Raw genomic sequence first — 26,440 nt, 5'->3', positions numbered from 1 at the left:
GCCGGCCAGCATGGAGGGAATAATAGTTTTTATCTCTTGTCACGTTATTTCCATCTGTATTTGCCTTGAGTTTAGTCTACGTGTGCAAATACGAGTCACTGTGCATCCGTGCCTTTCAGCAGATGCTATCTAGTTCAGCTTGCACTGTCCATCAAGTGTACTATCCATGTAAGAGGTAGAATCACAAGGGAGCCAACTGAGCAAGACAAGGCCCGTGCTCCTTTGGTGCCGTAGGCCTAGACTTTTTGCCCCAACGGCGGGAGCTACCCCGTAACCCCGCATGTCAACGCGCACCTTACCCCGGGCCGAGGCCGAACCACCATCGCAGGGCTCCGTGAATTAAACGACATCCGGATGAACCGAGGTTTGTAATCGATATAGGGAATGTATGAATATATGAATTGAGCCTCACTCACCTGTTCAGCGTCTGCTTCTCTGCATCCTTCCTGTTGTTTGTGCAAGTGTTGCTCTCATAACTTTCTCACAATGGCAGACCAACCTCTCATTCTGTATCATTACCCCTTCTCGCCTTATGCGAGAAGACTGATTTGGTATCTCAAGATCAGGGGAATTCCATACTGTCAATGCGTGAGTCGAGTCGGCCTCATTCCATCACATTCTCACCATCCAAACGCTAACATTTTCGCAAAAGCTCCAACCCCCCATCCTCCCCCGCCCCGACCTATCAACCCACCTCTCCCTCAACTACCGCCGCATCCCCCTCCTCGCCCACGGCGGCGACCTCTACCTCGACACCCGCCTCATCCTCAACCTCCTCGACACCCTCTTCCCCCCTCCCCCCCTCACAGCAGACCAAAAAACCATCACCCACCTCCTCTCCACCCTCACAACCGCCACAACCCTCTTCTTCAAAGCCGCCGAGCTCCTCCCCTCCTCCCTCCCCGTGATGAAAGACCCCAAATTCCTGAGAGACCGCGCCACATTCTCTCCCGCAACCTTCGCCGCTCCCCGCACGAAAGAAGACCGCGCCCTTTCCCGGGCGGAAGCCCTCCTTGAAATCCAATCCTCAGTCCGTTTACTAGAAGAGACCATCCTCAGCGATGGCAGGAACTGGGTCCTCGGCGGGAAGGAGCCCACACGCGCAGATGTGGAAGGGGTGTGGGTCATCCACTGGCTTTTGACCCTTCCCCCTCCTCACAACGACAATGCTCTTGACCCTGCTGTCATAAACAAGACGCGCTACCCGAAGACGATGGCGTGGGTGAATAGGTTTGACCAGTTCATCAATGCGCTGAGTGGGAAGGAAGGGAGGGTCATCAAGGGTGGGGAAGCGGCTGAGCTGATTTTGAAGGGGAAGAGGGGGGGGGATATCGGGGTGGATGAGGCTGATCCGGTGGTCAAGGTTCAGGGACTGAAGAAGGGGGATGTGGTGGAGGTTTTTCCTACTGATACGGGGAGCGCGTTCAAGGATAGGGGGAGGTTGGTGGGGGTGGACGAGAAGGAGGTGGTGTGGGAGAATGAGAAGGGGGTTAGGGTACATGCGCCGAGGTTGGGGTTTAGGGTTTTGGGGGTGAAGGGACGGCCGAGCTTGTAGAGGGAAAAGGGGGGCGATGACTGCTTTTTAGAGCGTTGTGTTTGATGTTTCAAGTCGGTGCTTTGTGATAGGATGAATCTGTGATATGGGCTTTCTTTCGATCAAAGTGGGCGAGCTTGATGTACAGTTCTGTTGTTGAGAATGCCCCGTTTGGAGCAACATCGGATTTTGAATAACAAAAGCTGGGATTTAGACATCAAAAGCCACCAGCTTAGATAGTAAAAGCCAAGGCTGTAAGAGACAAATACGGAGATGAGATAAATATAAGCTTAGATTGAATATCCTCAAATATATTCTATCCATTTTCATCCACTATAACTTTATAGAGCCTCGTTTTAACAAGAAGCTGAAAACCCATATTGTCAAAGCCGGGATTTTAGATTGTGCAAGATGGGATCTTCGACAGTAAGAGCCAGGATCATAAGAAACGGTTGCTAAGATCAAATCTGTATAAAGCTTAGACTAAGTATCTTCATGCTTTGTGAGTGGCTTTATGTAATATAGTAAATAGCCAATGCCGTCATAATACCTAGGTATCTTGTCATTGTCATTATGTTAATTCTAATAAGCCGTGTTGTAACGATCCTATCTACGACGCAGGATGTGTGCGTAGGCAAAAGTAAGTTGCAGAGGGAACAGGAAGAGCAAGCATGCAGGCTTGAATAAGTAGTAATGTGGCTGTGGTAGCTGTCATCCAGTTGTTGCCGTTGTTGCCATGGTGAGTGGTGTTGTGGTAGCGTAGGAAGAGCCCGGACCGAGAAACTGTCAGCATGGAGAGCATGGCATAAATGGCACACAACATATAGCATACGGACTTGCTCCACGGGCACGCTCAAAGCATCACTGCAAAAGGTTGCTTCTAGAGCTATCAGGAGTACCGTGGTGGACAGTTTGGACGGATAACCCTCTCTATGGGCCAGGGCTATAATATGGGGGATGCACATGAGATAGTGGGAGTGAGAGGTGCATAAATGAAAGTTAATAATGTACACGGAGGAAGTGTCTATATATAAGGGTGCTCATAGAGGATGTCGCATAAGAAGCTGGGATTTTGGACAGTTAGAAGCTCAGATTGTGGACAGTAAAAAGCTAGGATTTGGGACTGTGAAGAGCTGTGGATATTGGACAATTAAAGCTGGGATTCTAAATAGTGAAAGCTAAGGTTGTGAAATAAGAATGCTGGGACTAGACAGATACATACTCGTGGCTCCATAGACTTTCGATTTCAGGACTACCTAGCGTGTTGGGCGTCTCATGGACGATATCTCGTGATCTCTTGCATGTGCTGGCAATATTGGGCAGCCACAGTGCCTTACCTCTACTAGTTTGTGGACGGCGCTAGCAATTACTACGAAGTAGCTTGCTCGTTGCTTATGCCTGCGTTGTACTTACTACGACGACGACGACAACCTGTAAATGTAAGAGTAATGTACAATACCATGGAGTAAAGTTGATATTGATATTCAAAGATATCAGATGTTACGTAGGCGGCTCTTTGTACCCCGGATCTTGACAGGGTGACATGGATCGATCATGTCAAGCAAACAAGCTTGTCTCACCTCGTTTTGTCGGTCCCCCACGCCCATCGATGGTACCTGACGGAAGTTTTTAACGCCATTCCGAGAATATGCCTGTGATCGGCTCGCCATAAAGTTCACTGAAGTACTGTACAACGTCTAGATACGCTTACCAGTCCTTATCAGGCTCTTGTATGATGAGTGTTGGCGCCGCCACAAGTCCGCCAGCCTCACCAGCAAATTCAAGATCTGGTCAATTGAAGGTGAAAACACACTGTCCTCTCCCCACACCAAATCAAAAAGGTCATTGGCAGCGGGAAATAAGGACCAAGGGACGCGCACAGTGCGTGCGCTACTGCACCTCGGGGAGCCGGCCGTTGTCTCCAATGCTGCCTTCCCCCACAGGCACTATGTCAACCGCCAATGGTTTGTTGCCGTGATGGCCTGAAAAAGGTTAGCGATATCATCAGCCGTCCGGGGGAATCCCAGGGCTGTCCACAGCTTTTTTCAGGGCCCTGTGGCCCTCCTCTCTGGTGGGAATCTAGCTGGAACGTGTTGAGCGTGGGAAAGGTTGTTCGGAAGGTGGTTAAGCGAAAAGAGGATGGTTGCAGAGCTTGGTCCTGCTGTGTAATGGTGCTTGCTTCTGGCTGCAAGTGCAAGGCCCCGTTCTCGAATTTTCGCTGAAATGTTCTCTTCAGCCATTGGCGCGTCTTCTGCAAACCTGGTTGTGTGGTTGACCAGTGGAACCCGCCCATGCCTCTTGACTGCGCGAGCCAGGTGGCGCCTTGTGTTTTCCATTGTGCAGCCGGCTGTCAAGTGCGTCATAGGGGTCAGCTTTGCTGTGGCATGGTGATGTCAGCACGCGTCTCTTTTCCTACACATTCCAGCACGAAAAAAGTCATCACTGGGTGAAGAACAATGGAAAGAGTTCGGGTGCGGCAGTCGCTGAGGGAGACGGAAGGAATTCAAGTGTGAGCACACGACTCAAAAGAGCAGATGGAAACGGCAAAATGGTAGGAGACGGAGAGACTTGATCCCACAGTGCGGGCAATGGCCGAGTAACATGGCTTGAGACAACATTCCAACCTCAAAGTTACGTCATCGCTGGGAGAAACGGTCGGACACCCACTGGCATCCCTGTCCGTTTCCTTTGTGGTCCGACAACGCAAAAGAGCGACAGCCAACCGATCCCGTCTGGCACCTGGAGGGGATGTCGATCGTCTTCCGAGATCTCGATGAACCCTCTCTTGCAGCTTCTCCTTGAGGAAGAAGAGATTCAGAAAAGCGAGAGAGAAACGCAAAACTCGGCGGCCAGGGAATGCTGGCAGCATGCTGGTTGAGCAGTGGGGAAAAAGAACACTGGGGGAATCTTCAATCCCGCCAGATTGCACCGGTCCATAGCGCCTGACGCAATGTTCCTCCATTTGCAGCCCGGCACCAAACCAAAGGGCGGGGACCTTGCCTGATGAGGGGAGAAAGCAAGTGCTGGCAGGTGATTCGACAGAAACAACCAATTCGCCACAAATGCCCCATCTCCCTCAATTTGTTTCCGACCTCTTGAGATGGTTCCATCCATGTCATTCTTTGGATTCTCTGTCACCTCACCGTTGGCGAAGGATTGTATTGATTTGCTGGTTGCTGTTGCTTCCGTTCTGTTAACAGCACACCATCTCCGGCCGTCTTTTCGGTCAGAAATGACATGGTTATGTCCGCACAGCCGGGTCTCGAACGCTGGAAGCGCTCGGCAGACATGGCCGAATATTGGATATCTGGTGAAAGCTGGTCGTGCCGGGCATCTTCCCCGGCTGCCGGCCAAAGCATCTAGACCTTTGATCGACACTGCAAGGCCTGAAGGAGAAGGATCGATCGAAGAGACAGTTCATTGGACCAGCATCTCGGGCCTGTCGAGTTCTGTTGTGTTTGACACGACAAGACCGACTGACAAGAATGAGTAGGCGTAAAAGAATCCGAGGTTTGACAAGATCATCGAAAAGAGATATCCATCCCGGAGATATGGGAAACATGGCAAAAACGGACATTGTCAAAACAAAGGTCTGAGCAGAATGGCAATTTGAAGACCGCTCGCTGGAACGGGCACCCGTTGCTTGCTTTCCTTTCCTCTTCCGCCGGAGGTGCAGTGCCAAGGGTGGAAATCCTCACGCGAAGTCAAAGACACGGTCGAACCGTGCGAGCACAGTGCAGAAGCCCCACCGCTCCACCACGTCCTTTTCTGTGGCCAGGACTTGCAACGCCAGCTCCAAGCCGTATGATGGTTATCAGCACGAGGTGTTGCTCGGTTTTTTGTTACCTGGTATAGAGTGTTAGTGGTATCAAGAGTAATTCGTGATGAGAAAAAAAATCAAAAAGGCACCGGCCGCCTCACCGCTGATGTTCACGCATGGCTGGATCATAACTGCAAGACATGCGGGCCGTGGGGATGATGGCTAATGTTCCTCGCCTCGGTACGGTCAGCGAGTCGCTCCAAAGACCGGGAGAGGCAAAAGTAGGTAGCACGGTAGCTAGCTTTCCCTCAAAGTGCGGTTCGGTATATTTTTTGAAGGGCATGCAAAGCACGCAAGGTGTGTGTGGGGGGCAGAAAAAGGGGGCAGTCTGGAAGTTGACGTGCGAGAACCTGCTTTGTAATGGATTCCGAGGACTGCCCAGTCTCGTCTCTTTGGTCAGGCTATTTTATTATCGATTATCTCACTGCCTTGGTATTTTCAAAAGCAAAAAGAAAGCGAAGCAACCTGTCACCTCGAAGATATCTGGCCTGGAGAAGCAAGACAGTTGCAGTGCCGAAGGCAGTTGGTGGCTGAACTGACAAGAGAGCGGTCCCGCCCGGACAGAGTTTCTTCCTTTCATGGACACGGACCCAGTGGGTGCTGCCCCCGGACCACACATTAGCGACCCCATTATTTTTTATTTCACCTTGCGCCATCTTCCTCCCCCAACGTCATACCTGACGTCGCTCCCCATTCCCGGTCTTGTCCCATTTCTCTTTCCACACACACATCCACACCCGTACGCAAAGCACCACGTCGCGACACACTACGTAACTATTCTCGAAGCCGACAGTGTCCTGGAGCGCTGCAGAGTAGCGTCGCAGCCCTTTTTTATGGGTTTGAAGACCAAGTGACCTCATAGTCGTCGCTTTTCCCCTTTGCTCAGTCTCTTTCCGCGAAGGCAAGCACAGCTGCAGCAGCAAGGCGCCGCAAGATTTTGATTGACATCATGGGGTTGTCCACTGGAGCCGCTGGCCGAGGTGAGTCCAAGTCGCCCAAACAGTCCAGCAAGAAAGCATCCCCACCGCGACAAGGTAAGTGGCATCTTTCTGCTGCGTTGTCTTGATGAACGAATGTCGTTGCCGACACTTTTTTTTTTTTTTTGAAAAAAACAGACACGCAATCCGACGCCAAAAATGACGGCCCCTTGAAGCCTGCCACCGCCACCACCACCACCGAACCATCGTCATCATCCAATGCGGAAGCCACCAAGCCGCTCGCGCCTCCGCCCCGTCCCAATCAGCAGCAGAACAATCAACAGCAAGCCGGCAACAACTCGCCCGACTACTTTTCGAACCCCCCCGGCGTCGGCGCGGCTTTGTTGAGCCTCGAGCCGAACCCCTTTGAGCAGTCATTTGGCGGCGGCGCCCCCGAGACCCCCGGGGGGACTAAGCTTCCATCTGTCGCGGCTCTCACCTCGCCGTCGTCACTCCTTCCCGGCACGGGTGCTACTCCCTTCGGCTGGCCAGGTTCCCTCAGGACGGGCCCTCTCAGTCCGGCCATGTTGTCGGGGCCGACAAATGACTATTTCAGTGATACTCATCACATCCGAGGCGGCTTCCCAACACCCAACGAGTCTTCTCTGAGGACCGGTCTCACTCCCGGGGGCAGCGGGTCTATGTTCCCGGCCCCAAGTCCCAACACGGCTCTCTTTGCTGGCATTACTGCCGGCGTGCAAACGCCTAGTACGCTTGACTTCCACCGCACTGCTCTGAGTGTTCAGGCCAAGCGCGAGCCCATCCAGGTCCAACAACCACCTCCTCCTGCCGTCACCTCTGCGCCCCAAGAAATGAGCAATGGGTCGAGTTTGAAGGCTGAAGTGAAGCCTCCCACAAATTCCTATGATACACACGACAACGACGCGGCGAACGGGTTGTACATGTTGGCCCAGGCACGTAACGGGACACAGCCTCCACCCCCGTCTCAGTACACGGCAGTTCCGCCTGCCCAGGTTCATGTGCATTCCAATCATCAACCTGCTCCCGCTGTCCAACCTATCAACACTTCTCCCCAGATGAATGGCAACTCGTCGATTGGAGGAAGCTCAGCGCGTGGTGTTAGTGAGACTGGCAGCGCCATGTCTGATGAGAGCGAACAGGCGCGTCCCGTGACCCGTGCCAAGGGGAAGAGAGGGTCGACCAGTGCTGCTGGCACTCGCAGAAAGGCCGATGATGGCCCTGCTGCCAAAGGGCCGGCCAATAAAAAAGCCAAGACAAACGGTGGTCCTCCACCCTCGCAGCAGCCAGACTATGACGATCACTCTGATGATGAGGATCATCATATCAACAAAGACGGCACCAAGACCAAGATGACAGACGAGGAGAAGAGGAAGAATTTCCTTGAGCGCAACAGGTATGTGCTTGGCTTTGGTCTTGGTTTTGTCTGTTACAGTAACATTAACAGTGTAACACAGGGTTGCTGCACTCAAGTGTCGTCAGCGTAAGAAGCAGTGGCTGGCTAATCTTCAAAGCAAGGTTGAGGAGTTCAGTCAAGAAAACGAGAACCTCACCCATCAGATTAGCGTCCTTCGCGAAGAAGTTGTTAACCTGAAGACGTTGTTGCTTGCACACAAAGACTGCCCAGTAACACAGTCGCAGCATCAACAACAACAGCAACAACAAGGCATCCACGCAGGCTACATCCCACCACCACCACTGGAATACAATCCCCAGATGGCCGCTTACCAAATGGCTGGTGGGATGCCGCCCAGCCAACCGGTGATGGCTGCCCATACCGGTGGTCGCCGTTTCTCATAGAACGATCGAAACGCTGCGAATCCGGAAGCGGCATTGTTGCCAGCCCCGGTCATAGCGACAGCTTCGGCATCGTCACCAGTCCAAGTGTTCACAGCAACATATGGTCTTGGATTTTCTCCTCCTCATGGCCCGCCTGATACAGCATATCTTTCCCCGGCCGGCGGTGATGACTTTGTCGAGGACTTGTCAATTTTGGAGGCAAACGTGGGTGTATAGTGAATAGGCCGCGGGGCTTGTCTCCTGAAATGGGGGCAGCACGCACAGCCGGTATGGTGAGGGACCGGGTGACAGGCACCTCGGTCCCTTGCCCTGTATGTAATCAGCAACAACATGGGTATACATCAAAAGGGCGTTTTGGCGTTTTTCCTTTGGGGTTATTTGCTGTTTATCGATACTTTAGTTTCTTCGCTTTCTCGGTGGGTGGGATTATGAGGGCGTTGGCGGGATAAAAGGCCTGCGCGGCGTGGGTTGAAGGCGATGGGCACCACGGCATGGACATGCCGGTGGCCTGTTGTCCTTTTCTCGTGGTCTTTGCCAGTTTGCGAACAAGGACAAGGAAATTTTTGGATGCCTCGGCCTAAAGCTGGGCAGATGGGCGGATGGTTGACGATGAACTGGTGTACTGGTATGTATGGGGTATTTGTTTTTGTTCATCTCTTCTCTCGCTGGCTGCCCACTCCATCCTTTAGAGGGGGAGTGGCAGGTTGATTGCATCTAGCTTCTTATATCAAGATAGTTAGTTATCGCTCATGCCAGGGAACGGATGTCAAATGAGCCATGCGATAGCAATGAGGATATCGATTAGCATAGCCAAGGGAGCAATAAACCTTCAAGATGATACTTACTCTGTTCGAAGACGATGGCATTCGTGTGTCCAAGGTGGTTTCTGGATTACTCCGTATGCATTGTGAGAATCTTGTAACTCGAATCGTCCATCTGAGAGCGTTTGACAAAACCGGTGGAAGTTTTGAAGCGGGTGGAAAAACACTTAGGGCTACCAAAAACACGTATTTGTACCCCAAAGGTAAATTCTTGACAATGCCATCACTTACCAGCCGCTGATGTAGCTCACACGATCAGTTTTGACGGCAATAAATTGTGGCCTCGTTGGCGGTGGGGGCATGGAGTTGATGTCGTAGCAAAGGGGATGGTCCGTGCACTCCAGCAGCCGCAATTCTGAGTGTGGACTGCGGGTAAACAAACCGGCGGGCGCAGCTTCCCGTCGCGATTGACAGCAAAAGCAACCCACTTGGGACGTTGACGACCGGTACGCGACTCCCGATACAGCATCACTATTCTGTAGTGTACTATTTGCACGATATCGTTGCCTCCTCCCGACGACGACGACGACGAAGACGGCAACCGGAGCTCGAAAGCTGGAGCCACGCCTGGTGGATAAAACGCGAAACACACAGCTTGGGGGGTGATCGGGTTCGGCCGCCCGCTCAGCGACGTACCTTCGACGCGTTCTTGTCTGACCGCCCGCTTGGCTTTCTGCCCGCCCGCCCCAAATCTCGCAAACTATCAATTGAACAAGAGTCGAATTGGTCCTGCCGCCGACGACGACGACGCGCTCAAACCAACACTTTTTTGCCTTGTCGGGATTCTAATTTTGCCCCACGTCGCAAAAACATCACCGACCGACCGAAACCGCAAGGGGAGGAGAAAGAAAAAAAATCGACGACTTCACAAAGTTCCCCTCTTCCGTTCAGAACAAGAAGCAAGCCGCCCTTGATGCGCCGCCCGCCCCGCCATCACCGACATCCATGACTACTCTCGTACGGACCCGCCAGCCGCTACAAGTCTTGAGCATGAGCCACCACCAGCCTGAGCGTCGGAAGAGCAAACGCCTCGCGGGTACGTCGTCGCCAGAACCAGAAGAGCCGGAGTTCAAGAGGAGGAAGAGGACTGCTGCGGCTGCCGCGGTTATCAACGAGTCGGCGGCATTTTCACAACAACAACAACACGCGCCCGCGCCGGCGACGGGGAGGAAAAAGAGAAAGAATGACGCTGACTCCAAGGGTTCCTCCGCAGCAGCAGCCCCGGCAGTGTACGACGAGCAGGATGGCGACTTTTTGTTTACGCGCGGGTCCAAGATGGTGAAGACTACGCCAGCAGTACCACCACCACCACCACCACCACCACCTGAGCCAGAGCCGGAGCCGGAATTGCCATTGCCGAAAATGTCTACCGCGAAGAAGGTTGGAAGACCACCAAAGAATAGTTCGAAAAAGCGCGCTTCCTCTCCGGCGCAACAGTCTGCGCCTCCACCGCCGTTACCAGTACAGCCGCAGCAGCAGGTTTTACCGAGGAGGACGTCGAAAAGGAGGTCTAGTGCAGCTGCTCAGGCGGCGCCCCAACCGGTACAAGATGAGGAGCCGGTTATGCCCAAGGCGAAGACGAGGAGGAAAGGGAGGGAGTCGAATGCCGACAAAAAAGCAAGAGAGGAAGCGCAGCGGAGGCAGTTAATAGAGGGGATTCCGGAGGAGGAGGAAGAGGATGAAGCACAGGACCAGCGACGCAACCACCACCGTGATCATGACCACCCTATAACCAACGGCACACCCCAAGCAGAACACCCCTCTGGCGCCGCTTCACAGATGATCTCCCTACCTTTCAGCGACACGCCTATTCAAAACAGGAATAAAGAGTTTCGAAAAAAAGGGGGGGCGTCTGGAGGGAGGAGGAGTTCACTGGGCATGAGAGGGAGGAGAGCGAGCTCGTTGATTGATAATGGGCAGAGCGCGTTACCACATCGGGAGGTTGATCCGAAGGATTTCTACAAGTATATTTCGGCCGAGGGGTTGAGCGAGCCGAGGAGGATGAAGCAGTTGTTGATTTGGTGCGGGGAGAGGGCGCTTAGTGAGAAGCCTAGGGGGGGGAAGGGGAATAGTGCTGTTTTGGGAGGTGAGTTTTCTTTCTTTGGAGATATGTATGGAATTGGGGATGCTAATGTGGAATTATAGCGAGGGCGATACAAGACCAGATCTTGAAGGACTTTTCCTCAGTGTCGGAGTTTTCGGATTGGTTCTCACGGGAAGAAGCGCCGAAGCCGCCGGTGGTGTTGAAGCCGAACCCGAGGAATGAGGATTATGACAGGAAGATTGAGGAGATGGAGGAGAGGATAAAAAGGTTTGTTTCCCCCCCCACCCCCTCATTTCCGTTATCCCTAAGAGACGACTAACTGTAGTGATGTAGATTAAAAGAAGTCAAAAAAGCTTGGCAGGCCATCGCGAAACCATTACCCACACTCGACCCGATATACCCCCTCTCAGCCCCCCAACCAGACAACCCTGACGCTCCCCCGCAACCCGACCCGAGAAAAGCCCCGTTGCCGGACCCCAATTTGTTGTCGGAGGAAGAAACAAAAATGTTGACTTTCCTGACCAGTCCGGAGACGAGTTTTGGCAGCTGGAAGAGGCAGGTCAGGTCAAGGCTGCAGAATGTGCATCAGGAGCTCGAGTTTGAGGTTGATGTGCTGGCGGACAGGGTTCACAAGTTTGACATGAGAGTTGAGACTGCGGGGCGGGAGGCAGATCAGGTTTTGAGGTTGGGGGCGGAGAGGTTGAAGGAACGGGAGGAGAGGGAGAAGGAAAGGGTGGGGACACGGGGGGTGGGGGTTTGGGAGGTGCTGAGGAGTTTGGGGAGGATATTGCCTGAGGGGGGGTAGGTTCCTTTTGAGGATGTCCGAGTCAAACGGGAGGAGGAGGAGGAGGAGGAGGGGGGGGGGGAAGAACGACAATGACTTGTTCTTTTATTTAAAACTGTTTTTTTTTTGTTTTGAGGGGAGAAGGAAGGGGGTACTTGGGCGTTCTGGTGGGGGCCCAAACTAAGGGGGGGTCTGTTTTACTGTTCTCTGAGAGATATCCCGCTGCTTTTTTTGTTGTTTTTAAACTGGGTGGTGGTTGGTTGGTGTTACTTGACCCTTTTTTGCATTGCGTGCCTCGGGGAAAGGGGTGGTGGGGAAGGGAAATAAGCATGTCAATTTACCTTTGCATATGGGGAAAGTGGTTGTGGTGTTTTGTGGGGGTGATGTTTAAATTTAAGAAGAGAGAGAGAGGAAAGAGTTGAGCTGGTTTTGAACGTGTCTGCGTTATGTGAGGTATATATACTGTTTGGTGAACCCAACCAGCCTATCTACCGTCTGGATATGTCGATAAAACTGAGCTGGATATGTCAAATGCCCCTGGAATTATCCATGGCAACGTCAGTCAATTGGGATGAACTGTCGGGTCGGGGCTGGTTCTCTGAGGAGCCTGCTGCAGTTCTTGGTGCCCCTTTTGCGCTGCTAGCTGACTGACTGACGTCTTCCCACCTTGATGGTATACCATGTCCTCCATTTTCAACGTACGTTCTTTTTCGTAGAGAAGGTTGGGGGTATGTGTAGACCATATCTTAGAGCTCAAACGCAACCAACCAATTATACCACTGCCGTTTTCGGGGGTGGTACCCATTCCTGCATATCCAGACGTGATCTTACAACCCATACTGTTACATTTGATCCTCCTTCTTTATTTCGGTTTGTTTTGACACCCAAACAGGAACCCCCTCCCCCCTCTCCCCAAATTCCACCACCCCTTTCACCTTGACTCATCCAAACTAGGCATAAATCCCATCCCCTTCCTCTCCACCTCCTTATGTCTGTGCCCCTCCTCCCCATGATGCCCCAGCTCCTCCTTCACCTGCTCCGATTGATCACCCCTCCTAACCCGGACATGCTCCCTCAACAAAGCCAGAATCTCACTCCCCTCCCACCTCTTGGGCACAGGCCGGTACGCGGGCTTGAACGTCCCCACCGTCTGCGCCCACTCCCCGGGTCGGGGGGACTCGTGCACTGCTCTGTCCTCCAAGGGGGGTGTTTGGCCGGAGGGAAGGGAGACGTTGGGCTGGGTGGCCCAGTAGTAAATGTCCCAGTCGTTTTCGTCGAGGAAGCGGTCGTATTCGGAGAGTTGGGCGGGGGTCATCTTGGGGAGGTGGGAGGCGGCGAAGGTGGAGAGGAGGAGGTCGGATTCGAGGGTGCCGCGTTTGCGGGATTGGTCTGGTGATTGTTAGAGAAAGGTGAAGGGGGAGGAGGGGATGGGGGGATGACGAACAGAGAAGACGGGCGCGCATGACGTCTGGCTCTTCGCCTACTCTACGCAAAGGCTCAATCTTGAACTTTGCGCCCTGAAGCTCGCCGACGTCGAGTTCGTGGTTTGGGAGGGAGCCCGGGTCGGGGGAGGACTTGGACGAGCTGAAGGGGCGGGCGGTTCTGAGGACTGAAGTGGTGGGACGGATGGCGGCGCGGAGGGCGCGGGTTGCTGGACGGAGGGAGGCCATCGTGATGTGGGGGGTTGCTGTTGATAATTGAATGTCGACGAGAGGTTGATTTTTGCTGAAATATCAAAAGTCAAAGAGGCAACAATGACGACGGCAAAAAAGACCGTTGTAGACCGGACCCGGACCGACCAAAAGTTAGCTTGGCGGGTGATCGACTGCCGAGGCCGAAAGCTGCTATGTCATCAAGCTCCGTCCCGTCTGCCGGGTCTTGCCGGTCTATGTTTACCTTGTTTGTATTTATTTTAGGCTTTCTACAACACTTTTGTTTGGGATCAGAAAAGACATCAATCATACACACACATTGATACTGTACATTCAATGCATCAATTTCCCCTGCCCCCCCCCTCCCACCCCGCCCCCCACACCAAAAAAAAATATCCCGCCTTGAGATCCATATACACTAGGTACGATATGTCATAATTCCGTGCTCGCCCGCGCCGCCTTGTTCAATAATAAGTAGTAGTAGTTTAAACTCCTTAGTTTCTCCATGTAAAAAGCCAACGAGTCCAGCAGCCCGGCCCCAATCCCCGGTAGTTCATTAAATAAGATGCTTCGACCTGCACACCATAGTGTTAGCGATTGCTTCCAAATTAAGCAAAATTCAGGGGAGACACACCTGAAGTACGCCCGCAGGTACATGATTTGCCAGGCCCACAACCCAACCAGCAAGAATGTTGTGAGGAAACCAAACCACTTCACACGGTTGTTGGTGCTCTCGTTGGTGTCTCTAAGCTTCTGCTCGCGGTGGCGGAGGTAGTCCATCTCGCTGACAATCTCGCCCACCATCTCCTCGATTCTGCGCAGCTCGGTTTCTACGGGCTTCAGCTTCTCGCTGGCCTGGACGGCAGCCCAGTCCTTGGCGTCGGCGCCAATGTCAATGTCGAGCTCGACGTGACGGTTGGGGTTCTGGACGTATTTGTCTGTTGGTCAAGAGTTAGCGGGGTCCCTGAGGATCAGAGGTTGGTTGACGCACTCCCTGTGAGGATGTTCTCAAAGCACACGTCGAAAGCAGCGTCGGCGTGGGAGGTGAAGACGGTGCGTTGCTCGCCAGCAATGTCCTTGGGCTTGCCGTACTCGTTCCCTGCCGCGTCCATAATGTGCATGTTCAGTTGCATGCCATCGCCCTTGTATCCATCCACAATAGCCGTAACCACCACCAACATGTCCTTGGCGACAAAGTTCCGAATGCATCTCCTCGAAAGACTGTCGTGTCCGCTGCCCGCCTGGATGTCGAACTTCAGGGCCTCGGTGCCCACTGCCAGCAGGAGCAGCGCGCTGCAGACATTCTGCAGCACCGACCGTACGTGAACCATTGTCTGTGTGTCTGAGTATATCGAGTGAGCTGATGTCGGCAAGGAGGGAGATGAAGATGTTGGCGTCGTCGGTGGTGAGTTCAAGTCAATACAGCTGGCATGACGGGGGGCGCTGCACGTTCCACCGGAGCTTCGATAAAATGGCAATCTGTCGCCTTCCCCCTTGGAGCCCAGAGCAAGGGTACCGTGGCCATGCAGCCAATCAGAAGCCCAGTCCCCAGAGAAAAAGCTTTTGTGGATCAGCCTTGCTTGGCTTCCACTCAGGCTTGCGCCCAACCCCTGCTCACAGTCCGCGTCCAGATTTCTCAGCCTCGCGAAACTGGAACTGTTTCCTTGAACATCCACTGCACCGCGACCTCAACCACTACACCACCATCGATTTCCACCCACAACCACGAGCGCAAAGCAGCTTTCCGATCAACCTCTCCTTTTTTTGATCAAAACTACATCCGAAATCATCGGGGCATAGCCACAACACCGGCAAAATGCCAAAATGTACGTTTACCGTGGGCAAACATCGAGACGCTGCTAACACACTCTCCAGTCTTTTGCGATTATTGCGATGTCTACCTCACGCACGACTCCATGAGCGTGCGCAAGGCCCACAACAGCGGTCGCAACCATCTCCGCAACGTTGTCGATTACTACCAACGTAAGTCTCTCTGTTGCCTGCGCTGCCGCCGTTCTTGGCTAACCGCTCCTCGCAGAAATCGGTCACGAAAAGGCCCAGTCCGTCATCGACTCCATCACCAACTCCTACGCCGCCGAAGGCCAAGCCCACGCCAACCCCATGCTGCCACAAAATCAACCCGGCGGATTCGCCTCCAACCCCTTCCCACCCCCCGGCGCAGGCTTCCCAGGCATGCCACCTCCAGGCTTCCCCGGTGCCTTCCCCGGTGCACCAGGCGCTCCTCCGTTCCCACCTCCGTTCCCTGGCGCCCCAGGTGGTGCCAACGCCCCTCCATTTCCGCCGCCATTCCCCTTCCCAGGTGCGCCAAATTCAGCTTCCCCTGCCGGCGGGGCACCTCCTTTCCCGCTTCCACCTTTCCCACCTGGAGGAGCTGGTGCTGCTTTCCCGCCTCCTCCTGGTGGCGTCATGCCACCTTTCCCACCACCAAACGGAGCGGTGCCCCCTCCAGGGGCTTTTCCTCCACCGGGTGGTATGCCATTCCCACCGCCGGGAGGGCAGTTCCCGCCTTTCCCTCCTCCAGGAGCGGGTGGGTTCCCGGGTGGTGGCAGACAGTAGAGTGTGGAAATGAAATGTAGGTAGTGTCACAGAGAGCGGTAAAATGAGATATGGATCAGCGAAAGGCACTCATAAGTTTCCCTAACTTGCGAGCATGCGTGTAACATCAGCGGAAACGATCAGTTATAAGCAAGTGGCTTGAAGAGAAGATACCAAGGAAGCGCACGATATGAATAGCAATGGATTACACCGTCAAGATATCGAGTTTATACGTTTAAGCATCCAGGCAACGGCATTAAAAGAAGGCATTGCTGTGGATAACGAAGGCTACAGTGGACCGCAGAGTAGTGACCTGAGAAGATGAGTAAAGGGGTGCTAAAGCAGAGAGGTTTGGAGAGATGGAGAGAAGCGTTGAAAAGATACCCAGAGGTCTCAAGGGAGAGAGATGTTGAAGTAGGGAAGATAGGAAGCAGAGGCAGTGAAGAGAGAAGACCCAAAGCGGAGACTAATGCAACCCGCACTTAAGAATATGTAGTCATCCTCAGGCGTTTTTTGCTCGACCATTTGATCTAAGCTTATAGTGGACTTAATATGAGCTAAATCTGAGCGTTGGGTGTCTGATTTATGGACTCAATCTAAGCTTGGTACTTCTTATCTTTGGACTTGATCGAAGCCTTATCTAAGCTGTGTATGTCTTATTACTAGACTGGTTCCAAGTTTCAAATCTCTTGTTTTCTCGCTTAATCCAAGCTTTATATATCTTACTTTTGACTTAGCCTGAGCCTGGTATCATATGTTGGAGTTTATCTAGGTAGATTTGGTATATCTTATTTCTAGACTTGCCTAAGTTTTAGCATGCTCCTTTGAACTTGATCCAAACTTTGTGTGTCATATATCTAGACCTGATCTGTGCTTTGCATTTTTCATTTTGAAGTTAATCTAGGACTGTAAATGTTGTTTTCAGACATTATAGCTGTAGCTCTTATACATTTTTACCGGGTATTATTGTAGATATGATGCTGCCACACGTGGTGGATGTCAGAGCTAGGAGATATGCGGGTGGGTGTGGTGAGACATGGGGGAGTAGCTATGTGGGTGGGGAGTTATGTGGGGAGTGAGACTATTGTGGTAGAGGGAGATGCGGTGGGTCATTATGTAGAAAAATCATGTAGTGGTGAGCAGTGTTGCGAGCCGTCATGGTTCAACTGCATGACCCATCACCGCACATAGCTTGCTTCTTCGAAGGTAGCCAGCAAAATCTTCTGTTAAGTAATACATTTTAGGAAGCCTGGGGATGACTATACATCTTGGAACAAGACGCGCAACGAGCATGGGTGACTAAGCGTTGAAGAGTGTGTATAGTGAAGTTGCCGTTTATAGCTGGGATCTGTTTAGTGTGTGTTGATATACCTGGAGAAGCAGGTAGGTAAGGTGGATCGGAATTCCTCTACTAGAATGCTGACATAAAGGCATGTAGCTTTGACTGTAGATATATCAATTACCAGATGTCGATAGAGGTAGCTTGGACTCTATACTATTGTTTAAACGATATTGCTCAGATTATAGCCTCATACAGCTCATATTATAAACTCATGGCGATAGCTTCACTCTCAGTAGTCTAGGTAAGGCCCTCGGCTCAAGAGATTTACCTTGACGATACTTCAGCAAATGTAGATGCCTTTCAATAATGAGAATAAAACCACCTGCAGCCCGAAATTACAGCTATTTTTTATCCAAGGTAAATAAGTCTTTTATTCTATAAGTAATCCAAGCTTTTTTCTTTCAACCTGAGCTTGCTATGACCCAAACTGGTCTTTAGAATGCTCAGATCATACGCAGACAAAGCCAGGAATAGAATATCATAGCTCAGACTATACACAGAAAAGGCTACGGTTAAAGACACAGTCTGAGCTTTCCGTGTGTGTAATCCTAGCCTTTTCCGAGCTTCTGGTGTCTATAACCCCATTTCCAAATAAGTTAAAGGTAGGTGAAGTAATGAGTGAATCGGGATGGGTGTACGGACCAACCCATGCAGAGCTGAGGCGGCTATTATGTGCACGGCAAGCCATTGGCACATCGTCTCTTGCAGCTCGATATCACATTCTTACGTCCAGGAATCCACCGTCCTTCCTGTGGAGATGTGATCATGATACCTCATACCCGCCAATGCTAGGCTGCTACTGCTGAGCTAGAAGGCAAGCTGATTGCTTGCATGCATTAGCTCTCCTCGTCTGAATATTATACGCAATACACGCGAGGATGAGCGCTTTTACCGGACGACCAGCTTGACAAGCGCAAGCGAGCAGATCCACCAAGCCAGACATCGGATAGAGGTGTCCAAGAAGTCGGCAGTCGGCTTCAATGGCCTTTCCCCAAGAAGCGATGCGCCGTTGTGGCGGCGTTGTCGATGGTGGAATTGTCCGAGAGAACCCAGAGCCATAGAATCAACGGCTTCCAGCATGCTTCTTGATGGTCCAGCCCGATCTTGACCTGCACCTTCAGCTCAGCACTTTACCCGGCATGTGAACTGTGAGAAGCCAGATTATCGGCCTAATCCGCGGCCGCCTCTCTCCACAAGATGACAGCCACCTACTGCATAGATTATCCCCGTGCTTGCAGGCTGCAGCGAGATGCATACAGAGGGAATATCAAGATGGTGATTTGCCTTGACATCAGCGACAATGCTTCGTGGGGTAGGACTCGGAGGTAATCCTGCGATGGAAGGCCAGCCTCTCGCTCCAACGGTTGATTCTCGAAAGGGACAGCCACTCACAAAATGTCCTGAGAGTTGATGATGAGATGCTCGCCCGCATCATGCACCGCGCAGGTTTGCGGGTAGCGACAGTGTCGATTATTGGCTGACTCTGCCGTCGTCCGCATGAGCTGTGTGTGATCTGGAAATGTAACACCTGATTGGTCAATGACGACCAGGATTTAGACGCCGGACTATTCCTAAAGCTGTCTAGCGTTGGTGATTGACAAGTGCGGGGCATTTCCTGTCTCTCATGTTCTCTGTCTCTCTTGTGAGTTTCCCAAAAAAGATTCCCATCACCACCGACAACGTCCCGCTGGTGTTAGCCGCCCACAGTGCAGTAGCACTCTGCGAGCTGGGTGATATCGACTGTGAACACAGCAGCAGGCATGGCCCTGCCTCTATCCGCCAATCCTCTCTCTCATTGGCTTCGGCCCTCCATCACCACCTCGGCCAGCAATCTGTAGTGCTCGCTGGGGCCATGCGCCCCATGCTGTGGTCTCTCAAACTGGGCCGATGGCTTCTTGTCCCGCCCATCCTCCCTTGGTTGTGCCTCTCTCGTCCAACTCCGCGCCAGATGATATAAGGCTCTGGCCTCACCCTCTTTTCCTGTCCTTCTTCTTCTTTTCTTCAGCAAGCCCTCAAAAACAATAAACCAGTTTTTGTTTTTCCCCTCCTCCCCCTTTTTTTACCCTCCCCCTCTACACGGAGCTGTGCTCTGTTAATTCAACTAATACACAAAAAAATCAAAATATTGTAGCTTTGCTGGTCCTAGCTACTTCCTAATCGCCACCTCCGAATACCCTTAAAAACAACTACTGGTTTACTTGCTCGCCTCGCCTTACAGCGCGAAGCTATTTTCTCTCGGGACGGTTTAATTATCAGCATCTCGTGTTTATTTCAGCCTCACATTCAAAATGTCCGCCATTCAGCTTTCATTCAACCTCCGTGTTTCCTCCGGTGTCAAGACCGTCCATCTCCTCGGCTCCTGGGACAACTACTCCGGCCAACTCCCGCTCTCCAAGGACAAGACTTCCTCCAAGTCCGGCACATGGAAGGGTACCTTCCGCTTCCAGCCCACCACACTTCAAGCCGGCCAAAGATACTGGTACTACTACATGATCGATGGGTACCACGTCTCGCACAACCCCTCCGAGGAGTCCACCGTTGAGCCCACCACCGGCCGTGCCCTCAACATCCTTGACGTCCCCAAGTCTTCCTCCAAGTCTTCCTCTTCCAGCAAGTCCTCTTCCCGCAAGTCTTCCTCGCGCCACTCCGTCAGTTCCGACATCCCCAAGGGTCGCCCTCTCTCCATGTCCCAGATCAAGGCCCCCAAGCCCGTAGCTCCCCACGCTACCCGCCACATCTTGGACGGCGACTTTGACGAGGATGAGCTCTCCAGCCACTTTGCTGCCACCGGCATCTACGACTACGACGCCGAGGACATCATCACCGACTTTGGCGCTTCCGTCTCTCCCGTCTCCTCTGTCGGCTCCTCGCTCTCGTACCGCTCCGACAACTCCTCGTCGTCGTCCGGCTACAGCACCCCATCCTCAGACTGCTCCTCGTGCACCTGCGAGCGCTACGGCATCACCCGCAAGGGTGAGCGCGTCCGTCTCGACTGCGGCGGTTCTCGCTGCGGCTACGAGGACTCGTGCTCCTCTTCCGAGGACGAGCAGGAGTACGTTGAGCGCAGCTCCCGCCGCAACGGCATCGTCGTCCGCCGATAAATGCCTGGGCCCAATGTCTAGGGGTAGACTTGCTGCCCTTTTTTTTACTCTTTGATGGAAGACAAAGGACTTGCTTGTTGGATGTTGCCTTAATAAGACCTTAGCGTTGATTTCTATCCGCTTTTGAGGTCGGCACACCTAGCCAGGATCCCTCTACACACCACAAACACGAGGCTTTATTCGCTATCGTTAACATTTGCGTCCCTCACTTTTGAGGACATGATGATTAATGATTAATGAAAAGCTGTACGCTCACTTTGTTTGATGCTGTTTGTTGAAATACACACTCAAGCTCTCACACAACCTGATGCCCTTCCCTCCCAGACCCGGGGTCGCGACTGGTTCGAGATTCTGTGTGTCGATCTGGGAGGAGGGCAGGCCAAGCACCACTTCATTGTGTGATGCTGCCACCCCCTCGAGATATAATATCTCTTGCGTTCCTTACCGCTTCTGTCAACCGTCGGAGCACCAGTTTCTGCTCTTCTCTCCTGGTGGGAGTGAGAGTAGGTTTTGGTCTAGCTCTGGCACAATAATAGCAAGCATAGCTTGTGGGGAAGGATTATTTTCTTGCTTCATCAGGGGATGGATGTGAAGCAATTGGCAATGTAATGGCACTCTGGGATGTGCTGTCCTGGAGCGGGCTATTAACAACTCAATGTTTGAGACCTTCATTGTGTATTCTTAGGGCAGTTTCAGATATCTCTCTCTCTTTGAGAGATTGGGCATGGAATAAACCTGCCTCCCGGGTTTTAGCATAGCACAAGACAAGATAGCGGGTTGGATGACTGTTGAATTCAGCTTGTTTCACTTGATGAACATACCTTATATTTGCTTTATGTGCATATTTATGTACTCTGTCCCTTTGCTCAATATGCATCCCTCTATGCTACTACTAGAGTTGGCACTATCAATTATGAGTTTATTGATTAGTCCCTATCAGTTGTGATTGTGATCTTATCGATTGTGATCTTATCGACTGTGACATATGGAACCCACGCGAAGGCACATACACATGGATAAGGCATGGGCACCAATATGGAGGCGGCACGCACACGTTCGTAAGGCGTGGGAATACACGTGGAGAAGGCGTGAACACTAGAGGCGGCATATATATATGGAGGCAGAATATGCCCACGGAGAGAGCATGCACACATGGAGACGGCATGGCCACACACATGGTCAGGGCATGGCCTCACACACATGAAGAGGGCATGGCACACACATAAAGAAGGCACGGACACACACATGGAGAGGGCATGGGCACACACATGGGGACGGCATACACACGTGGAGAAGGCCCATACATGAAGAAAGCATGGGCGCAAACATAAAGGCAGCATACACACATGGGGGGTTGATATAACTGGAGGGGCCACACGCACATGGAGGAGGCACGCACACGGGCAAGGCACACCCACACAGGGGAGGCTCACCCACATGGAGGAGGGCTCACGCTCAACAACATGCCAAAAGAACTCCACAATATCAAATTCAACGCGATATGAACGCCAAAATCAACGCTATTTCCACCGTTCCCAGTTCACCTCTGATAGCAAGCCTTTATAGGCCAGCCACATATCAAATCAACGCGCCAAAAAAAGAGCACACATCGCCCACGATCACCCCCACACATCCCCCTAAATCATGGTGTTGGCCACCTGGCTGCCTGCGTTTACACGCGGGAAGGGCACCGTCGCCGGGCCGAGGAGAGGGGCGTGCCGGCCCCGGATGTGTTGTTGGTGGCTCTTGCGAGCCACGCTCTTGCCGACGTCGCCGCCGGGAATCGTCACCGCACCGCCGGCATTCCCTCCCCCGTTCTCTCTGGCCACCTGTCTAACCCCCTCACGCTTTGTTCCCTCGCTGCCCATGACGGCGAGGGCCCCGGCCGCTTCGTTCAACGAGGGGGAGAGAGGCTTGTGGGTTGGTTGAACTGCAGGGAATTGGTGTCCAATTACACACCCGTTGACTGTCATTTGGAGGGGGATTTTACGCTGGTTTTGAGGGCAAATTGAAGGGGATGTGAAGCCAATTGAAGGGGAATTGGAGCCGGCGTTCAGGGCACACTGGGGCCCGCCGGGGAGAGGGGAACAATGGTGATGGAAGGGGGCATACCTCTTTGAAGAGAGCGGCGTGGTTCTTTGGCTCTGGTGCACTATGACGTGCTAGAAATTGCCAGCGAGCGAGAGGGAGAGAGAGACTGGGGCACAGTGGAGAGCATTCAGGGAGGGGGAAACGATGGCAATGGGGCACACCTGATAGAGGAGAAGCCGGGGGGTGCGTGTGTGAAAGAATGTGTGTGTGAAGGAGTGTGTGTGTGAAGGAGTGTGTGGATGTGTGGGGAGAGGGAGAGAGAGAGAGTGTGTGTGTGTGAGGAAGAGGAAGAGAGAGAGGAAGAGGGAGAGGAAGAGGGAGAGGAAGAGGGCACGCCCGCTGCATTTCCCAACCGTACCGCCTCACTGGACCGCACCCCGCGGGTGACCTCGTCGCCGTCAATTCCATCCGGTCTCTCTGCCCCAGGCACCGGCCGTCACTCGCCCCTAAATGGCTGTATTTTAGTCCTCCGGCCCAGTGAAGGCCGCCAAATATCGCACAAAACGGTTTTTCGGTTTAAATACATCAGACGTCTCGCTTTGTGCAACCTCATCCCATAAAACTTTGCCAATAACGGCTGGTGTTGAGGTTTTCAGGCTTCACGATGACGAAGAGCGGGGGTTTATGGGCCGTTTTCGCACACTGCCGCCATTACAGGCCATCCGCCAATGGCTGGCAGGTTTGATTGCGATTGGCAAGGGCCTGAAAAGTGTGCTGGGGGCGGCAGGAGGGCTGTGGGAAGAGGTGCAATTGAACATGGCGAGGATGGCAAATATGATGAACATGGCAAGCATGGCAGCCATGGTGAACACGATGAGTATGGTGAGCATGGTGAGCATGGAGCATTAAGATCATGAAGAGTATGGAAAGTATGGAGAATATGGAGAGTATGGAGAGTATGGAAAGCATGGAGAGTATGGCCAATATGGCGAGCAAGGCAATTATAGTGAATATGGCAAATATGGGAGGTATGGTAAGCATGGCAAGTATGGAAGCATGGGAAATCTGGTAAATATGGTGAGTATGGGAGGTATGGGAGGTAGGCAAGCATAGCAGGCATGGCAACATGGCAGGCATGATGAACATGGCAGGCCTGGCAGATATGGCCATCCTCTCTTTTGGCGGCGGCGAATGTGGTGATGGCTTCACTTTGTAATGGTGAGTATAGCGATGGATTCAGTTTCCGCGACGGTGAGTTTGGGGATGAGTTTATGATTCTTGCTGTCTCTTTAGTCGTATATGCATTTTAAGAACACTGTCGTAATAATCAACATTGGATATTGGCGTTGTAAAATAACGTTTTCGTGAGATTTGCTCTGTTTTCTTAAAAGTTAATCTCAACTTTTGGTGTCTATTCTAAGCTTAGATTATCGACATTGAATGCTCGGATAAAATATTAAGCGTTTGAGAAAGCTACTTAATCTAGCATTTAGGAGACTAGCCGTCTCAAAACGATTAATAGGGCTTCCAATTACTATAGCAGTAGTGTGATTGCTCCCAGCATTTGTTAGGACACTGGCAAGGCACTGGCAAACACCGTACATATGTAACTCTCTCGTTGCACTAGCTCTTCCAGACAATTCATCATCATTGCACCCATTATTTGAAATGCCACGGTGACTTCTCACATCAGTATTTACCTGAACCTGCCTTTCTGTTAAGCCCACACATGGGTCAGCAAAGACACACTGGAGCATGATAATTTTCCTGTGTCTACTAGCTTGTCCAGTTGTCGCCGGTAGTGGTATTTCCTCGAAGGCTTATTTAGAAAGTTCCAAGCGTTCTTTCATTCTATGTTATCCGTAGCTTTACGTTAGACCCAGGAAAGGCTAATGGCACGAGGCAACAATTTCAAACCACATCTACAGGGTACCTCTTATGTGATGTTGGACCTTGCAACTCTTATTATCTACGATTGATTTTAACGTCCTTTTCAAACTATGATATTCACCAGACCTTTCTGGATCTTAGTTTATCTTCTTAATATGGTCAGAATAAAGTGGAGCAAAAGGCTATAAGAGCTTTCTAAAACGGTCTTTTTAAGTCTGATTGCTTTGAATTTAGAAGAACTTTTAGGTAGCTAAAACCCCACCCCCCTCCCCTTACCTCTTTATCCCTAAAGCAAAGCTCCCCACTCTTATCTTCTGGTGGTACATAGTCTATATGTAGGGCAGAATGAAGGGTTGGTAAAAGTATTGATCTTGGTAGTGAGCGAGGAAGTAGGACCATGTCACTCTGCTACAAAAAAAGATATTATGAGGGGAAGATGAAATAATGGGGCGATGCTATAACAGGAAGACGAACAGCAAGGCGCTCAACATATCTACGACGAGTAACCTGCCTACCCAAGATCGTGATGGTGGTGGTAGATGGGCAAGGAAGATAGTGATGGGTGAGAGAGACGAAGACGGCCGTGTCTCAAGGTGTAAGGGGTAAAAGAAGAGCAAGACCGTGAGCTCTAGTATCTATGATGGACGAGCAAGAAGAGGACGGCTGCGTCTCATGCTTTAAAGCAGGTTTGTGCGAAAATGATGGAGTGTTGTGCTACCTTTGTGCGGAGAAACAGGGTGACGAACAGAAGACGAAGAGCGAGGCGGTTAAGTCGAGACGAAAGTAGGTATTATAACTGCTGTGTCCACCGTTGCCGTTGCTGCCCTTTCTGTAGTAAGTGGTGATTGTAACTGTGGTATCTATTGTCGTTATTATCATTATAGACGTCGTTGTTATAGCAAGTGGGCTGGGATTAAGAGCCCCACCCACATGGAGGCCATGGCACATGGCACTTGGTATATGTTATATAGGTATATATATGAGATGTATGAAAGCATGGACGAGGTGATGATATTAGTGATGCGTGAGGAAAAAGTAGAAGAACTCCATGTGGAAACATTCAAGGGGTAAAGTTATTTATTTAATAGTCTTTTATGCCACCCTCCCATGTGGACAATAAGAACTACCGCAGATAGTGGTTCGATGTAAGGGTTAGTAAGAGCCTCATCCGCATGGGGGCCATGTGGCATCGGTATATATGGGACGCAATAAAGTATAGGCGAAGGTGCTAATTTGGTTAGGACCTAAAAGTGGTGATGTAGATGTGTGAAGCAGAAGAGGGGCACTCGGTCTATGGAAGAGAGACCAAGAGCAATGTGTTCTCAGGGCTATATATAGTGATTCATCAAGGGTATTACATATAGAAATGCACAAAGAGTGTTATATATGGATGCGCATAAAGAGTAATAAAGAGATATATATAGAGCAAGTATTCTAAGGTATTTAAGCTCAGATTTAACGTTAATCCCTACTTTTACTATCCATTTCAATCTCAGATTTAACATCGATCCCAACTTTTACTATCTATTTCAAGCTCAGACTCATAGGTTGAATGTCATTACTCTTAACACTATATGCTTGGATAAAAGATTTAGTGCCTCAGAGCGCTGCTCTCCGTCTTAAAACAATCAACTACGGTTCTAAGCGGCATAGTTATAGTGTTTAGATGATCAAAGTATATAGAATACCGTAGGTAGTGTATATGGCATATCTGGGATGCAAATAAATTTGGTATAAGCGAAGGTGCTGATGATGGTGATGTGCGAAGGTGATAACATCGCTGATGGGTAAATAAGAAAAGGAGTGCCCGGCTGCGAAGGGGATATAAGAGCAAGAGCATGGGAGGATATAGCATCAATAGCACATCATACCTGTCCTACTTAAGCTCATTCAACCTCACACTACACATCAAAAGTCTTCATAAAAGAGTACCAAAAACTTGCATTTTTCATAACCCACACCTCCCAAAACCCAAGTCTTATCGCTAACGCCGCCAAACACTTCAAAAGCTAACCACCTACATAATCTGACATATCAACACCCCCCTAAAAGAATAACAAAGAGAAAAAAAGAAGACATCACACCCAGTCATATCTCATATATTCATCA

At 51.4% G+C, this 26,440-nt stretch overlaps 8 protein-coding genes across 8 annotated transcripts; 6 read left to right on the top strand and 2 right to left on the bottom strand.

The window, feature by feature from the left end:
- Positions 1–292: 292 nt before the first annotated feature.
- QC761_201290 (uncharacterized protein) lies at positions 293–1,880 on the top strand. The gene is made up of 2 exons (XM_062875859.1): positions 293–588; positions 653–1,880. Exons 1-2 carry the CDS (start codon positions 487–489, stop codon positions 1,553–1,555), a joined length of 1,005 nt encoding a protein of 334 aa, XP_062734398.1. The 5' UTR covers positions 293–486; the 3' UTR covers positions 1,556–1,880.
- A 2,213-nt stretch (positions 1,881–4,093) lies between these two features.
- On the top strand, positions 4,094–9,006 carry SKO1 (Transcription factor). Its single transcript, XM_062875858.1, has 3 exons — positions 4,094–6,388; positions 6,470–7,706; positions 7,768–9,006. The coding sequence occupies exons 1-3, from the start codon at positions 6,304–6,306 to the stop codon at positions 8,108–8,110; spliced, it is 1,665 nt and encodes a 554-aa protein (XP_062734397.1). The 5' UTR covers positions 4,094–6,303; the 3' UTR covers positions 8,111–9,006.
- Positions 9,007–9,358: 352 nt separating this feature from the next.
- QC761_201270 (uncharacterized protein) lies at positions 9,359–11,780 on the top strand (the record flags this gene model as incomplete). The annotated part of the gene is made up of 3 exons (XM_062875857.1): positions 9,359–11,017; positions 11,077–11,242; positions 11,309–11,780. Exons 1-3 carry the CDS (start codon positions 9,877–9,879, stop codon positions 11,778–11,780), a joined length of 1,779 nt encoding a protein of 592 aa, XP_062734396.1. The 5' UTR covers positions 9,359–9,876.
- A 402-nt stretch (positions 11,781–12,182) lies between these two features.
- On the bottom strand, positions 12,183–13,429 carry emi5 (Succinate dehydrogenase assembly factor 2 mitochondrial; the record flags this gene model as incomplete). The annotated part of the gene is made up of 2 exons (XM_062875856.1): positions 12,183–13,148; positions 13,204–13,429. The coding sequence occupies 2 exons, from the start codon at positions 13,427–13,429 to the stop codon at positions 12,691–12,693; spliced, it is 684 nt and encodes a 227-aa protein (XP_062734395.1). The 3' UTR covers positions 12,183–12,690.
- A 538-nt stretch (positions 13,430–13,967) lies between these two features.
- ERV25 (vesicle coat component) lies at positions 13,968–14,953 on the bottom strand (the record flags this gene model as incomplete). Its single annotated transcript, XM_062875855.1, has 3 exons — positions 14,403–14,953; positions 14,046–14,349; positions 13,968–13,986 (listed from the first exon to the last, which is right to left on the bottom strand). The coding sequence occupies exons 1-3, from the start codon at positions 14,740–14,742 to the stop codon at positions 13,968–13,970; spliced, it is 663 nt and encodes a 220-aa protein (XP_062734394.1). The 5' UTR covers positions 14,743–14,953.
- Positions 14,954–15,074: 121 nt separating this feature from the next.
- Positions 15,075–16,476, top strand: YHC1 (U1 small nuclear ribonucleoprotein C). The gene is made up of 3 exons (XM_062875854.1): positions 15,075–15,237; positions 15,287–15,394; positions 15,450–16,476. The coding sequence occupies exons 1-3, from the start codon at positions 15,228–15,230 to the stop codon at positions 15,986–15,988; spliced, it is 657 nt and encodes a 218-aa protein (XP_062734393.1). The 5' UTR covers positions 15,075–15,227; the 3' UTR covers positions 15,989–16,476.
- Positions 16,477–19,597: 3,121 nt separating this feature from the next.
- QC761_201240 (uncharacterized protein) lies at positions 19,598–20,410 on the top strand (the record flags this gene model as incomplete). Its single annotated transcript, XM_062875853.1, has 1 exon — positions 19,598–20,410. One exon carries the CDS (start codon positions 19,598–19,600, stop codon positions 20,408–20,410), a length of 813 nt encoding a protein of 270 aa, XP_062734392.1.
- A 1,728-nt stretch (positions 20,411–22,138) lies between these two features.
- QC761_201235 (uncharacterized protein) lies at positions 22,139–22,339 on the top strand (the record flags this gene model as incomplete). Its single annotated transcript, XM_062875852.1, has 1 exon — positions 22,139–22,339. The coding sequence occupies one exon, from the start codon at positions 22,139–22,141 to the stop codon at positions 22,337–22,339; it is 201 nt and encodes a 66-aa protein (XP_062734391.1).
- Positions 22,340–26,440: the final 4,101 nt, after the last annotated feature.

The sequence above is a fragment of the Podospora bellae-mahoneyi genome, chromosome 2 (assembly GCF_035222275.1).
Source record: "Podospora bellae-mahoneyi strain CBS 112042 chromosome 2, whole genome shotgun sequence".
Classification (NCBI taxonomy): Eukaryota; Fungi; Ascomycota; class Sordariomycetes; order Sordariales; family Podosporaceae; genus Podospora; species Podospora bellae-mahoneyi.
The sequence above is the reverse complement of the archived record's forward strand: the minus strand, read 5'-3'. Positions and strand labels throughout refer to the sequence as shown.